At 41.8% G+C, this 15,517-nt stretch overlaps 1 protein-coding gene across 2 annotated transcripts in view; it reads left to right on the top strand.

The window, feature by feature from the left end:
• The window catches only part of CRYL1 (crystallin lambda 1), a 141,995-nt gene that overhangs the window by 37,325 nt on the left and 89,153 nt on the right, over nt 1–15,517 (top strand). For both annotated transcript variants that reach the window (XM_070520370.1, XM_014837169.3), the window contains exon 2: nt 31–138. In XM_070520370.1, the coding sequence (XP_070376471.1) occupies nt 31–138 (108 nt within the window). The remainder of the gene's footprint in view (nt 1–30; nt 139–15,517) is intronic.

Here is a 15,517-nt window from a genome sequence, read left to right as displayed (position 1 = left end):
GGAAGCCTTTCTAATTTGCTTTCCTTTCAGTGGACTCATTGGGCAAAGCTGGGGTATGCTTTTTGCCAGTGGAGGCTTCAAAGTGAAACTCTATGATATCGAGCAACAGCAGGTCACAAAAGCCCTGGAAAACATCAGGTAAGTTGGCTGGCACCTTTGGGATGAATTGAAATAACTGTTGCTCCCATTTCATCTTGTTTATCGTGTTTCAAGGCTGTGAATGTCTGTGACTTCACTCTCTCATTTGATGGCTATTACAGCACCACTGAGCTGTTAAAAGGCCAGGGCTGCAGCATTTGAAACGTGAACTAAGACTGAAAAAGGGGCTCAAATTGTAAGGAAAGGACCCTTAGGGTTGTAAAGATGTGTGATGGGAGAGGAACTGAACGTAAATCTTAGGCTTCAAGCCTGAGGGAGTTTGTAGACTTCCCTTGCTGTGTCACACAGGGCTAGAGGTCTGGATTTCCGGCCTTCTCTCTGGGCCAATGAGCCTGTGACAGCCAGAGCTGCATGGGCATTCCATTTGAGCAGTAGAGGTCCTGAGGTTTGTTTTGACCTACTGATCTAATGATGGCAGGACCCAAACTACCTGATAACTGTAATAGTTAAGGCATGAGAGGAGATGAACTTGGCCAATGCTGAGGGCTGATCACATGGAGGGCTTATTTTAGGCAGAATCATGGGGAAGAAGAAGAATAGGAACCAAAGGGAAAAGGCCAGAAATAGGGAGGCCAAAGACAGAAGAACCAAACTAATGCGAGGCGTGCTAATTCGTGTCCACCTGAGGCGACTCTCGCTGGCCACTGTTCTGAGCATCTCAGACAGGCTTTTGTGTAGGTGGTTCTCATCCTTCCTCAGTGGCATACACATGAACATGTAACCTGAATTTGCGTTTTTGTGTAACAAAAATGTTTTATCATCTACTCTTTGAATAGACATATATAAAGGGTAAGATTTCAAACTAATAGGCATCAAGAAATATTATATATCTTAGTACCTTAAGAACCTGAAACCCAGAGCAGTCAAGTTACTTCTTACATACAGCAACATATAGCCAACCCCAAGATAAGATGTCAATCTAAAAAACATAAACAAAACAAACAAAAAGCAAAAAATGAAACAACCACTATAAAACTAAACACATCCACCTCTAATGCTTTATTTTGTACTGTAACAGACGGAAGAGGAATTGGCATAATTACCTACCATGTTCCAGGCACGTGCTGTTCACTAAGGATACAAAGATGAACAAGACATATATATAGTCTTATCCACTATGGAGCTTATAGTCTAGTAATGTTACCACATTAATTCTCATAGTAAACCTTATGAGGCAGATATGGTTGCCAGAATTTTATGAGAAAACTTGGATCTATGAATGGTCAGTACCCCCTCAAAGACACAGTAAGACACAAGATTCTAGCCCTGGTCTAACTGACATGTTAAGGGTGGGTCTGAGCATCTTTAGCATCCATGTGTACTATTTGTTTTATAGAGATGCTGCAACTATTACTTATAATATTTGATATATACAAAAGAACAAATAATTTGTACCAGTTTATGAAGAATATCATAAAATAAACATTCATGAACCTACTAGTCAACTTCAGATCTAGAACATTATCCGTATGTACACCTTTTGGATCTGATTCCCTTGCCTTCTCACCAGAAGTAACAAATATCCTTTATTTTGTATTTACCACTACCTTGCCTAAAAAATAGTTTTATCGTATATATATATATATATGTATCCCTAAACAATATGTGGATTTAGTTTTGCTTTTTTTGTGCTTTATAAAAATATTTTTGAGATTCGTCTATGTTATTGCTTGTGATTGTAGTACATCTGTTTTCATTGCTATATGATAGTCTACTGTGTGACTGCTATAATTTCTCTTTTATCCTTTTGATGAACATTATAGCTGTTTCCAGTTTGGGGCTATTGTAAACAATGCTGCCATTAATATCCTTGTGTGCATCTCCCAGTGCATAAGTGCAAGAGCGTCTACAGGGTACATTCCTAGGAGTGAGATTGCTGGTCTATTTTTCCATCTGGGATTCTGATTATAACTCATTCTAGCCTTCATATGTTTTAACTTCTCTTTCTATTTTCTGTCTGCCTGTCTCTTTGGAATACTTTCTGGAAACACTTTTTAGATCTTCCAGTTTACTAATTCTAGTTTTGGCTGTGTCTAATCTGCTACTTAAACCATCTATTGAGTTTATTTTAATAATTAAATGTTCATTTTAAAAGTTCTATTTGCTTCTTTTCCAAATAGATCTGTTCATTTCTAAGAGTTTCTCATTGTTTACTCATTCTTTATGGTTCCATTTTTCAAATCTTTGAGCATTTAATACATAATATTTTATATTGCATATCTTTTTTTTGGCTGTGTCTTTTTTTCTTGAGGAATATTAACCCTGAGCTAACATCCACTGCCAACCCTCCTCTTTTTTGCTGAGGAAGACTGGCCCTGAGCTAACATCTGTTGCCATCTTCTTCTATTTTATATGTGGGACGCCTGCCACAGCATGGCTTGACAAGTGGTGCATAGGTCCATGCCTGGGATCTGAACTGGCAACCCGGGCCACCGAAGTGGAACGTGCAAACTTAACCGCTGTGCCACCAGGCTGGCCCTATATTGTATATCTGATAATTCCAATACTTGAGGTTCCTCCGAATCAGATCCTGAGGTGAGGATTTCTTGGCCAGTGATTTATGAGACTGACATGCTGCCGACTGCACTAAGAAGGTGATTCTGGGCCAATGATTTATTAAGGAAGTACTCCCGGAACAAAGCAGTGGAGGGAGTGAGGTGACAGGATAGGAAGATGAAGCAGCCAAGTAAGGGCGTGATTTCAGGAAAAGTGCCCAGTTCAACAAGAGTCCATGGAGTTGTGGATCATAAAATAGTCTGCAGAGTTTGTCTCCTTTTAAGGCAAGAGAGCTGAGCTTTCACATTCCTGCCTCAGTCACTGACTGGGGGCCTTCCTGGTTGGAGGTGAACTCCAGGCACTTCCAGGTCTGTGGTCTGGGTAGGGCAGTACTCTGAGGAAGAGGGTAGGTGTGAACCTTTAGCGACAAAGAATTCAAAAAGTGGAGTGGGCACCCAGTGCTGGTAAAAGGGATTCAGAGAGAGCTGGGTGGAGCAACAATGGCCTCCACTATAGGAGTCGTTGAGGGGCTTTAAATAAAACAATTTTTTTTCCTGATTGACTTATTCTACTTTCATTCATTAATTACTACTGATTGAGCACCTTGTATGTGCTGGGCACACTTCAGCACGGGGGATTAAGTAGGGAACACACAAGACTAAGGTCTCTGACCTCGAGGAACTCACGTTCTACAGGGAGAGGGAAGAGTAGGGACGTAGATAATCCAAAGTGAATTGCTGAAATATACGGTCTGTCCCGGTGGGAGCTGCAAACCACCACCAGCTGGCCCAGTCCCGTCTGCAGCCTGCTTTTTTTATCCGATGAGCTAAGATTGGTTTTTACATTTTTAAGGATTATATAATTAAAAAAAAGAAGACTGTAACAGAGAATTTACGTGGCCACAAAGCCTAAAATATTACTATGTGGCCCTTTACAGAAAAAGTTTCTCAATCACTATGTTAAATAGAAGAGATTCTGATTCCAGTTCTGATGTGTGGGTTTTTCCCTCACACCGCCAGTTCTCCGACACAGGTGGGTGTCATCAACGCAAAATAACCAATAACCCTTCTATACGTGAAAAATAAGGTGAGTTTTACTTGAGCCAAAATTATAACCCTGGGAGGCCTTTGCCAGGTTGGAAGAAAGCATTCCGGAGTAACACGGTTTTCAGTACAGTCTTAAACTTTTTTAGAAAAAAACAGCTTTTTAGAACAAAGAACATACATTAAACACGACCAGGAAACATATTTATCAAAGGTTCAAAGAGGTATTTAGTTGCAAATTAGCAGGTGGTGGTGACCTTGATAACGATAACGATGGAAAGGGACCAATTCCCCCCTTATCAATAGGGCGTAGGAGGGGAGGTATGCATTCTTATCTTTTTTTTTTTTAGAGATTGGCACCTGAGCTAAAACCTGTTGGCAGTCTTCTGTTTTTTGTTTTTTTCTTCTTCTCCCTGAAGCCCCAAGTACATAGTTGTATATTCTAGTTGCAGGTTCCTCTAGTTCTGCTATGTGGGACGCCACCTCAGCATGGCCTGATGAGCAGTGCTAGGTCCGCGCCCAGAATCCGAACCAGTGAAACCTTGGGCCACCAAAGCTGAGCATCTGAACTTAACCACTAGGCCACAGGGTGGCCCCTACATTCTTAACAGAGTGCATTATTTAATGCTTAAAGCAGATGTGCAATGTGTGTTTGATAGGCCTTAAGTCAGGCTTCTTTAGTTCAAGCTGAATCAGTTTTGAACCTGTGTAGTTACTACATATACCTCAATATGTGAAGATCTCTTGTCAGTGTCCTACAATTCAACTCAATTCTGACACTCTCTACCTGGAGATACCATCAGATTCCCCAGGTTAAGGGCTCGGTTCCACAAGACTGCCCTCCTCTTCAGATACTGCTTGCAAGTCCAGGTTATTACCTGTACTTCTGACCCACTGGCTGTAAATCATAGGATCCCACAACCCCCTCCTTCAGTTCCATTAATTTGCTAGAAGGGCTCATAGGACCCAGGTAGCCAGCTTACCCACTAGATCACCAGTTTATTACAAAGGATGTAAATCAACAGCCAAACGAAGAGATATACAGGGCAAAGTGTGCTGGGGAGGCTGGGAGCTTCCCTGCTGTCTCGGCCCCACCCTCCACAAACCTCCACCCTCCACAAACCTCCACCTACTCACCAGCCTGGACACGCTCTGAACCCTGTGCTTTGGGTTTTTATGGAGGCGTCATTACACAGGCATGATTGATTAAATCATTGTCCATTGGTGATGGAGCTCAATCTCCAGGTCTTCTCCTCTTTCCTGGGGTGGGGGTGGGGGTGGGGTCCTAAGCCTCTGATCACCTGGTTGGCTCCCCTGGCAACCAGCCCCCATCCTTGGGTGCTTTCCCAAAGTCACCTAATTAACATAACAAAAGACACCTTTATTCTTCTCACTGGACATTCCAAGGGTTTTAGCTCTGTGCCAGGAATGTGGACAAAGAAGACCAAATACATATCTCATTATAAATCATAGTACCGGAATGGTGATAGGTGCTAAAAAGAAAAATAAATTTTGCAGTGGATTGTTACCTTGTGTGTTTGGTGATGTTTGTGAGCTTGTATTTGGTTGATCCTAATCTGGGGCCTAAATTGGATATGGTTTTCTCCACTGTAGGTTTTCTTTACCACCCAGTTAATTTTCTTCCTAGGTCTGGGGGTTAACTAGATATCTGACTTCACATCAGCAGTCTCCTTCACACCTGGTCCAGAGAGTCTGCAGGCACAGAGTTGCTCATGGCATTTATCCTTAGGGGATAAAGGCAGGAAACTCTGGCTTTTGCTGGTTTCAGTTCTTTTTTTTTACTTGATAAAGTTTTGTTAAAGAAACAGCTCCTTCTTTTTTAATTCCTAGGTTTTCTTTTTTTAAATAGATTTTATTTTTTAGAGCAGTTTGAGGCTCACAGCAAAATTGAGGAGAGGTATAGAAATTTCTCATTTACCCCCGTCCCCATTCTCAGCACCCCCCACCAGAGGGACACATTTGTTAAAGTTAATGAACCTACACTGACACATCGTTATCACCCGGAGTCCATAGTTTACATTATGGTTGTCTCTGTATTGTACATTCTGTGGGTTTGGACAAATGTATAATGACGTGTATCCATCATAATGATATCAGAGTAGTTTCACTGCCCTAAAAATCCCCTGTTCTCTGCTTGTTCCTCCCTCACTGACCTCTAGTGCCTGGCAACACTGATCTTTTCACTGTCTCCATAGTCCTGCCTTTTCCACAATGTGATACAGTTGTCATACAGTGTGTGGACTTTTCAGATTGGCTTCTTTTGCTTAGTGATATGCCTTTAAGATTCCTTCATATCTTTTTGTAAGTTGATAGTGCATTTCTTTTTAAAACTGAATAGTATTCCATTGTCTGGACGTACCACAGTTTGTTTATTCATTCACCTACAGAAGGATATCTTGAGTGCTTCCAAGTTTTGGCAGTTATGAATAAAACTTCTGTAAAGATCCGTGTGCAGGTTTTTGTGTGAACATAAGTTTCAGTTCTTTTGGCCAAATACCAAGGAGCTTGAATCCTGGATGATATGGTAATAGTGTGTTTAGTTTTGTAAGAAACTGCCAAACTGTGTTCCAAAGTGGCTGTACCATTTTGCATCCCCAGTGTTACCTAACCAGGTTCGTTTTTGCCCGTCGCCCAGTAAGCCAAACCACCGAGACAACGAGATTGCAGCAGAGGGAGGGTTTAATCACAAGGCAGCCACGTGAGGAAGCGAGAGCATGAGCCTCAAATTTGCTTCCCCGAAAATAGAGACTCAGGGATATTTATGCGATGGGGGCAAGGTGGTCTGAAACATGGAGCAAGGTGATTGGAGGTGAGGAGAGGTGAGGTAATTGATGATCTTCGCAAGCGTAGTCAGACTTCATGCCTCTTCATAGGACCCATGTTCACAAAATGGCGGCATTAGCACGATCTGAGGGGTGGAGTTTTTAGCCTCTTGACGTCATAAGGTCGCCTGTCGGACATCTCTGTGGACCCAGTTGATGAGTTGGTGGTCTCAACCGCCCTGAAGTGGACTAGGAGTTCTAATTCCTGAAAAACAGCTCACACCCATTACCAGGTGACCCAGCTTCCAGGGAGATCTTATCTATAGGAGCCTAGTGGGAGTCAGATAGCATATTGCCTCAGCAGCACAGTTAACAATGGGTGGGTTAAACAGCTGAAAGCTATAATGAGTAATTGTAAAAAGGTAAAAGACTTTAGTACCTAGCTACTTAATCATCAATGGCTGTTTGCCGGTTTCACCACCCGCAGTGAATGAGGCTTCCTGTTGCTCAGCATCCTCACTAGCATTTGGTATTGTCAATCTTCTGATTTTTGGCCATTCTTATAGGTGTAGAGTGGTATCTCATTGTTTTAATTTGCATTTCCTTGATGACATATGATGTAGAGCATCTTTCTGTATGCTTATTTGCCATGTTTATCTTTTTTTGAGTTCTTCTATTTTTGATTAAAAGGGGAGCCTTGAAAAATTTCCTTACTTGCTGTACTTGTTGTGACTCCCTGATGCATAAAAATTATTCTTATGCAGTATCCCATGATTTTGTAAACAGAGGCCCTTCAGAGACTCTGATCTACCATGGTGTTGGAAGTGGAAGTCTTCAAAAGTCTTTAAATAAATTTTAAGTCTCAATAAAAACAGCTCAAAAGCCATATGTTCAGGAGACGGCCTGGTTGTGTTTGAGCTACACTTCAGCAGCTTGGGGTTCGCAGGTTTGCATCCTGGGCTTGGACCTACACACCGCTCATCAAGCCATGCTGTGGCAGCATCCCACACACAAAATAGAAGATGGGCACAGATATTAGCTCAGTGACAAGCTTCCTCAAGCAAAAAGAGGAAGATTGCCAACAGATGTTAGCTCAGGGCCAATCTTCCACACACACACACACAAGCCACATGTTCTTTCATTGTAATGCAGAAGAAAGTACACCTCTTGAGAGAACATTGACTAACGATAAAGAAGGAACTGAGAGGTAAAAGAATTTCCTCAGATTGAGTCAGAGTGTTTTTAAAAGGTATGGAAATGTGGAAAATGATAGCACAAAGTACTTAATATTTGATTTAATGGAGGTGATGTAGGGAGCAATAGGAAGAAATTTACTGATAGTGAAAAACCATTCAAAGGAATACCTACCACTGTAAAGAACTTTAAGGAATTTATGATATTCCTAAATAAGTACAATTACATATACTTTGTTAGTTTATCTTTTATTTCCACATTAGGTGGTTTGTAAGGGCATAACAAGTCCCATTTTGGAAATGGTGGTCGATAATGAAGGGACAGAAAAAATTTCCCTTCTAGGTTCTTTGGCTGGCCTATTAATTAAACTGATATAAGACAGTAATAGGAGAAAGACAGACAAATTTCATATATGTAGGAGCCCCATAAAAATACGAGCCCTAAAGGGCAGCCAGGTAACTGAGGCTTCTGTACCATCCTGAGCTAAGGAGAGGGCCTGGGGGCTGGGAGTACAAAGGGGAGGAGGCCATTCACAGGAAGGCAGAGGAGATGTGTGGAAAACAGAGGCTGCCCTGTTAGGCAGATCAGTTTCTTAGGTAAAAAGGTGTCTCTGGTGGTTGCTCTCCTCCTGGTGCAGCCCCCTTCCAGTGTACGTTCAGGCAGCTGATGGGGAGGTAGAGAGCTTTTCCTGACTCTGCTGGGTTTTGATTGCCTTTAATTCAAAGTAATCCTTATGGGGCTGGCCCCGTGGCCGAGTGGTTAAGTTCGTGCGCTCCGCTGCAGGCGGCCCAGTGTTTCATTGGTTCGAGTCCTGGGTGCGGACATGGCACTGCTCATCAGGCCATGCTGAGGTAGCGTCCCACATGCCACAACTAGAAGGACCCACAATGAAGAATATACAACTATGTACTGGGGGGTGTTGGGGAGAAAAAGGAAAAAGAATAAAATCTTTAAAAAAACAAAGTAATCCTTATGCCAAAGACACATATTTTGGGAAAGCAAAATCTGCTTCCCTTCAATAGTAACAATGGCCCTCAATGATAATGCTGGCCCTCAGCAATAATGCTGGCCCTCAATGCTGGCCCTCAGTAATAATGCTGGCCCTCAATAATGCTGGCCCTCAATAATAATGCTGGCCCTCAATAATAATGCTGGCCCTCAATAATAATGTTGGCCCTCAATAATGCTGGCCCTCAATCATAATGCTGGCCCTCAATCATAATGCTGGCCCTCATACAGGTGGGATACTGACTGTTCCCAGAGATAGTGTTGGTGGTCGGTGGCTTTGGAGCTGAGAGAGATTAGCTCAGTAACTAGCCACTATTGGAGGAGAGCATGGCCTGGAGAAGAGGAGACCCTTGACCCTCTGTTTAGGTTGTGCTTCAAGCCAGCATGCCTTGGGCTGCAGCCTAGGGGTTGGCAGATTTTTTCTGTAAAGGACAGATAGTAAAGGCTTTAGGCTGCTCAGGTCATATGGTCTCCATAGCAACTACTCCTTATGGAGTGAAAGCAGCTGTAGACAATATGTAAACAAATAAGCATGGCTGTGAGCTAATAAAACTTAATGGATTAGCACTGAACTTGGGAATTCATACAGCTTTTGCACATCACAAAGTGTTATTAGCCTTTTGATTTTTTTTCAACCATATAAAAATGTAAAAACCGTTTTTATCTCACAGGCCATATAAAAACAGGTGGTGGAGCAGATTTACCCAGTGGGCTGTGGTTTACCAACCTCTACTCTCCACTTTTCAATTCTATCATCATTCCATCTTTTATTTTATAAAGCCAGTTCCAACTCAGTTGAACCAGGAAAAAACTCTAAGATTCCTAACTGAAAAGTTCTTTATTCTTTTTCTTGGGGTATTTGTATTTTAGGCCTTATTTTTTTAGGTGTATCATTAAAGGTTTTGGTCACTTTTAAAGTCCTTTCTGGCATAAGGGAGTACATGGGGAAATTGTGAGAGCGTTTTTTTTCCTCCTTCTTCTTTTAGGCCAAATTAAAGGTGTTCCTTTTATCCTACTACTTTGCTTAATTAAAAGCTACTATTTCTTAATATTATTGGTGCCCAGTTAGATTAAACTTTTAGATATCAGTCTGTAAGAGTTTTGAACCCAAAACACAATAATTTGTTACTATTAGAAGGCTTATTATAGAAAAGACAAATGTACTGAATTCTTATGTATCTAAAACTTAAAAGAGTCCACACAAACCCTTCCTCAGTAGCAGTGCCTTTATTTTTATAACACACATCCCTTGAAACTGAGTTAACTTAAACGTGCAGAACTGGTTGTGCTTCTTTGGCAGGAAGTAGGGATCTTAGGGTGCCTTGTGACTGACTACCTCTTTCTTTGCGGGTTGTTGCTAGCAAATAGCTTTGGGAAAATCAGGTTGAGTCGTGTCATGTTGCCCTCCTGGGGAGCACTGAATTTTTCATCTGTGACTTAAGTGAAGCCACCTGTTTCCATTTCTTGAATCACAAGATTTTCAAATGTGCCGTCCTGTACAGAGAGGCCAAGTTAAGCAGGATTCAGAGGAAACCTTATTTTTGTAAATAGTTTGGTTAGTGAGATGAGTTCTGAGTTTCAAAATGTTTTTAGCCAGGAAAGAATTATTACAGCTTCTTTCAGTAAGGAAACCGTGTCAACCTGAAGGTTAACAGTGTCTGTTCGCTCATGTCAACTGTAGTCCCTAGATGGTCAGGATCCCAAGATTAAAATGTCCCTGACCCCGAGTTAGGCATGAGGTGGACAGAGAGCCAACTTTATCCTTTTGCCAAGAAGTATAGACAATGTGTCTTTCTGATTGGGGTGAGTTGACTGTTGGGTCAAAATAGTTTGTGCCCAGTGGGCATCCTTTTATGACACTGTGGATTTTAAAAAATTTATTTATTTTTTTAACAATGGCATCTGATCTAACATCTGTTGCCAATCATTTTTTTTTTCTTCTTCTTCTTCTCCCCAAAGCCCACCAATACGTAGTTGTATATTCCAGTTGCAGGTCCTTCTGGCTCTGCTGTGTGGGACGCTGTCTCAGCATGGCTTGATGAGCCGTGCTATGTCCATGCCCAGGATCTGAACCGGCGAGACCCCGGGCCGTCAAAGTGGAGCACACAAACTTAACCACTCGGCCACGGGGCTGGCCCCGAGACTCTGTTTTGTGGTCTTTTTTTTTTAATCACACTAGGTTGTGAGCTTCGTGAGGACAGAGGCTGTGCGTTATACTCTCAATGCCCCTCATTATTCAAATGTTATGTGATCTCTGTGCTAGCCATCATAGGCACAGAAATAAGTAGCATGCATGTTTCTTGTCCCCAGAGCCTGGAACATAATAAGCACTTGCTCAATAATTATTTTAAGTGAGTCATGGGAAGTTTTTCTAGAATCTCAAAAGGTAGTTCTTCTGGCCGTGTTTTTCATAGATGGTGTCCTGCCACCTGTACCACCCTTGCAGTTTGGCTCACTTACCGTATTTGGTTTCTTCTGAACATTCTACAGTAGAAAATAAAATGTTGAAATTTATTACTTCTGCATGAAAACTCTATGTATGTTAGAAATATTAAACTCTAATCTTCCTAAATGGGTAGAAATGGTTCATCTTGATTCTGAACTTGTAAAAATGAACTTCAACTGGGTGAGGTTGACATTTTAAAATATTAAAACAGAAGATTAAAGAAATTATTATCACAACTCATACCATGCCAAGAGATCTTAGTGAATTAAAAAAAAAAATAAAAAAACTGTCATCCAAGACTAATCTTTTTCTATCCGGGTGGCAAAATGAGTAATTTAAAACTTAACATCTTTAAACCTCAGAAAGAGAGCTTGACCTTGGAAAATCTTATTACCAGGTGCTTCACTGCCTGGTTTCTGTTCTCCATTAGGTCTCAAGTAAGAATTTGAGAGGATGAAGGTATTTTTAAGAAGAAAAATAAAAATCAGGTAAACAAAGCTGTAATATGGACCTATAGATCAGAACTGTTTTACTGGTTGTGATTTGGATCCAATCTCATTTCCACCTAGTGAGAGGGCTGTTCTAGCCCTCACAGGACCACGACTCCCTGGCGTGGGCCATATTGACATCTCAGGGACCACCCCTACTCTGGGCAGTGAACAAGCTGTCTTGTCCAGCTGGAGTCCCAGTGTGAAATCACTGTCTTTGGGTAAACCTACTCTTCTCAGTCTCAGATCTCTCTGCCATCTGAAAATGGTCATATGTGGTACTCAAATCCACCTAAAAATGAATCTGCTTTCTAAATAGATATGGATTTAATAAACCACCAGAAGCAATCTCTGAAACTAGGTAGCTGCCCTATACTCCGTTCCCTAAGTAACTGAACTTCGGGTCCCTGAACTCAGGCATTTCTAATACCTGGGTCTCTGGACTTGTTTTTAACTTGCTGCTGACATCTCTGCACTTGCTTAAACATCTTGAACTCAGTTTTGATCTTTGTATTGGTCTGTTCTGGTTTGAAACTGATTTTTAGTTTTCCTACATACCTTTGGCTAGAATAACGGAGTATAATAGGTCACAAAATAGCCACAAATTGCTCCCATCCCTGTCTGCACAACCCTTTGCAATGTGACTTTGCTGCTCCCATCCCCTGACTCTGGGCTTGGCCACGGACTTGCACGGGTCAGTGGGACATTAGCAAACGTGCCGCAAGCAGAGGCTTGGAAAGTCCCTGTGCATGGAGAACTTGCCCTCGCTTTAGCGAGCTAGAGGCATGTGGCCCAACTGTCAGGAGCACTAGCCAACACTAGCACTAGCTCCTAGACAGATGAGTGAAGCCATCGGACTGCAGCCACATGAGTGAGCCCAGCTGAGCCTAGCCAAAATTACTAACCCCTAGGATTGAGACAATAGATGGTAGATAACTGATACACTGGGCCTTGGTCCTTGGCTGCCTGTGGTTAGAGTGCTCTCCTCTACCAATTCTAGGTTCTGGGGCTTTCTGGTTTTGTCTTTGACAGCTGTCCATGGGAATTCCACTCCTGGAGGAAGTGATGCAGAGCTGTCAGCCTGAATCCCGGTGTTAAAGGAACATACCATAAATAAAGTTTTATTGGCACACAGCCACGCTATTTGTTTGCATATTGTCTATGGCTGCTTTCCCTCTACAGCAAGCAGTTGCCACAGAGACCATATGACCTGTGAAACCTAAAATCCTTACTATTTGCCCCCACCACCCAGAAATAGATCAGTAATGTATGAGTAATAATTAACATGCCATTTGATTTTAGGAGAAGTTGAGTAGTAGCTAAGCTGATAGTGAATGCTTTACTACCAGGGGAAATTTGAAAGGGGGAAATTTGAACATAGACTGTTGGTAAAATTCCAGAGCTGGGGAAAATACATGTCATGTGGGAAAAAAGTACATGTCATGTGGAAGAAATTGTATTTCTATACTGTGACAACCCACAGTTAGAAAACACAATAAAAAATTTGCTACAATTACGAAAAAATGTATGCAATGTAGGTGTAAATATAAGGCAAGTGTAAGACATTCACGGAGAAAGTTTTTCACTTTTATTGAAAGACTATAGGGGCGGGCCTGGTGCTGCAGCAGTTAAGTGTGCACGTTCCGCTTCGGCTGCCCAGGGTTTGCTGGTTTGGATCCCGGGTGCGGACATGGCACTGATTGGCAAGCCATGCTGTGGCAGGCATCCCACATATAAAGGAGAGGAAGATGGGCACAGATGTTAGCTCAGGGCCAGTCTTCCTCAGCAAAAAGAGGAGGATTGGCAGCAGATGTTAGCTCAAGGCTAATCTTCCTCAAAAAAAAAGAGAAGACAAATAAATGGAGAGACATCCCCTATTCCTGGCAGGAACCTGTCCTGATTAGTTTAATTGAAGCTCCCCCAGAAGCAGGGTGCAGGGCAGCAGGTTGACTAAAGACAACTGGACTGAAAAATTCAGAAGTGACCTGAAGTCCTGTTGCCAAAAGTTTCCCAGTGGGTCCTGGGTTCAGCGGGTCCTTCAATCTGGCTTATCTCTGTGCTCACAGATCACGCGGTGGAGGGTGGGGCATCTTAGCTGCCAGGTTGTACTGACTGTCAGTACTCTCAGCTCCTACTCCTCGCTCAGGCCGGCTGTCCTATCTGTTGTCTGCAGAGTCTGACCTTTGCCAGGGCTTTTGGGAGACACTTTGACTTGCTTCTCATTGGCATTTTCCTTTCCCCATACTTAAATCTCAGGTTTTTCCACTCCAGAGTCATTTACCTCACCACTTTTCCATTATTTTCCATCTTCCCCAAAATTAGATCTTTTGTCCATTGTATCTTCTGATATCTCTCACTTTGTGGGCATATATATATATATATTTTTTTTTTTAACACACTCACAAACACACACATTTATATATTTTTTTTTGAGGAAGATTAGCCCTGAGCTAACTACTGCCAGTCCTCCTCTTTTTGCTGAGGAAGACTGGCCCTGAGCTAACATCCATGCCCATCTTCCTCTACTTTATTTGTGGGACACCTACCACAGTATGGCGTGCCAAGAGGTGCCATGTCCATGCCCGGGATCCAAACCCGTGAACCCCGGGCCGCAGAAGCAGAACGTGCGAACTTAACTGCTGTGCCACTGGGCTGGCCCCAATGTGGGCATATATTTTAACTTAAAAATTTTTTTTATTGCAGTATAATTGACATATAACATTATATTAGTTTCAGGTGTACAATATAATGATTCAATATTTGTATATATTGTGAAATTATCACCACAATAAGTCTAGTTAAGAAGATTCCTTTAGTCTGGTTTTGTTGAGGTTTCTGGAGGGAGCAGAGATAAATATGTTTTATCCACTATGTGGAATTGGAAGTCCAAGGCTTAGATCATTACATGAATCAATTGGAATGATAGTAGCTAAAATGATTTTCTCACTCGTTCTGCAAAATCTACAAGCAGGGCCCTAAATCAGTTTATTCCTGAACTCCAGTTCATACGGAGTTTTGTTCTTGCTTGACTTCTACCCTCTTTTACCTTCTAGATGAGTCAAGTTTAAATAAAATTTAAATGGCACTTAAGGCAACCATTCCTTTAAAAAAGAACATAGCTTGTCTTTTTTAATCTGTTATTATGGTGAAAAGCACATAACATAAAATTTACCTTGTTTAGCATTTTTAACTGCACAGTTCAATAGTGTTAAGTATATTCACACTGTTGCGCAACCGTCACCACCATCCATCTCCAGAACTTTTTCATCTTCCCAAACTAAAACCCCGTGCCCGTTGAACAGCTCCCCGTTCTCCCCTCCCCCCAGCCCCTGCACCCACCGTTCTGCTTTCTGTGTCTGTGAGTTTGTCTACTCCTGGTACCTCATATAAGTGAAATCATATAGATTTGTCTTTTGTGACTGGCTTTTTCACTTAGCATAGTGTTCTTAGCACTCATCCATGTTGTAGTGTGTGACAGGATTTCCTTCCTTTTTAAGGCTGAATACTATTCCATTGTATCTATATCCCACATTGTGTCTATCCAGTCATCCGTTGATGGACATTTGAGTTGCTTCCACGTTTGGCTATTGTGAATAATGCTGCTGTGAACACGAAGGTACAAATGCCTCTGGGAGTCCCTGCTTTCATTTCTTTTGGATATATACCAAGAAGTGGGATTGCTGGATCATATAGTGATTCTATTTATAATTTTCTGAGGAAGTGCCATATTGTTTTCCACAGTAGCTGCACCATTTTATGATCCCACCAATAGTGCACCAGGTTTCCACTTTCTCCATTGTCTTTATCTTTTTAAATTAATAAGTGCTCCTTTTGAATAAAACTTCAAAAACAGAAATAGAAAAAAAATCAGCCATATCCTACCATACACTGAAATTGTTA

Source organism: Equus asinus, chromosome 11 (assembly GCF_041296235.1).
Source record: "Equus asinus isolate D_3611 breed Donkey chromosome 11, EquAss-T2T_v2, whole genome shotgun sequence".
NCBI classification, from domain to species: domain Eukaryota; kingdom Metazoa; phylum Chordata; class Mammalia; order Perissodactyla; family Equidae; genus Equus; species Equus asinus.
The sequence above is the reverse complement of the archived record's forward strand: the minus strand, read 5'-3'. Positions and strand labels throughout refer to the sequence as shown.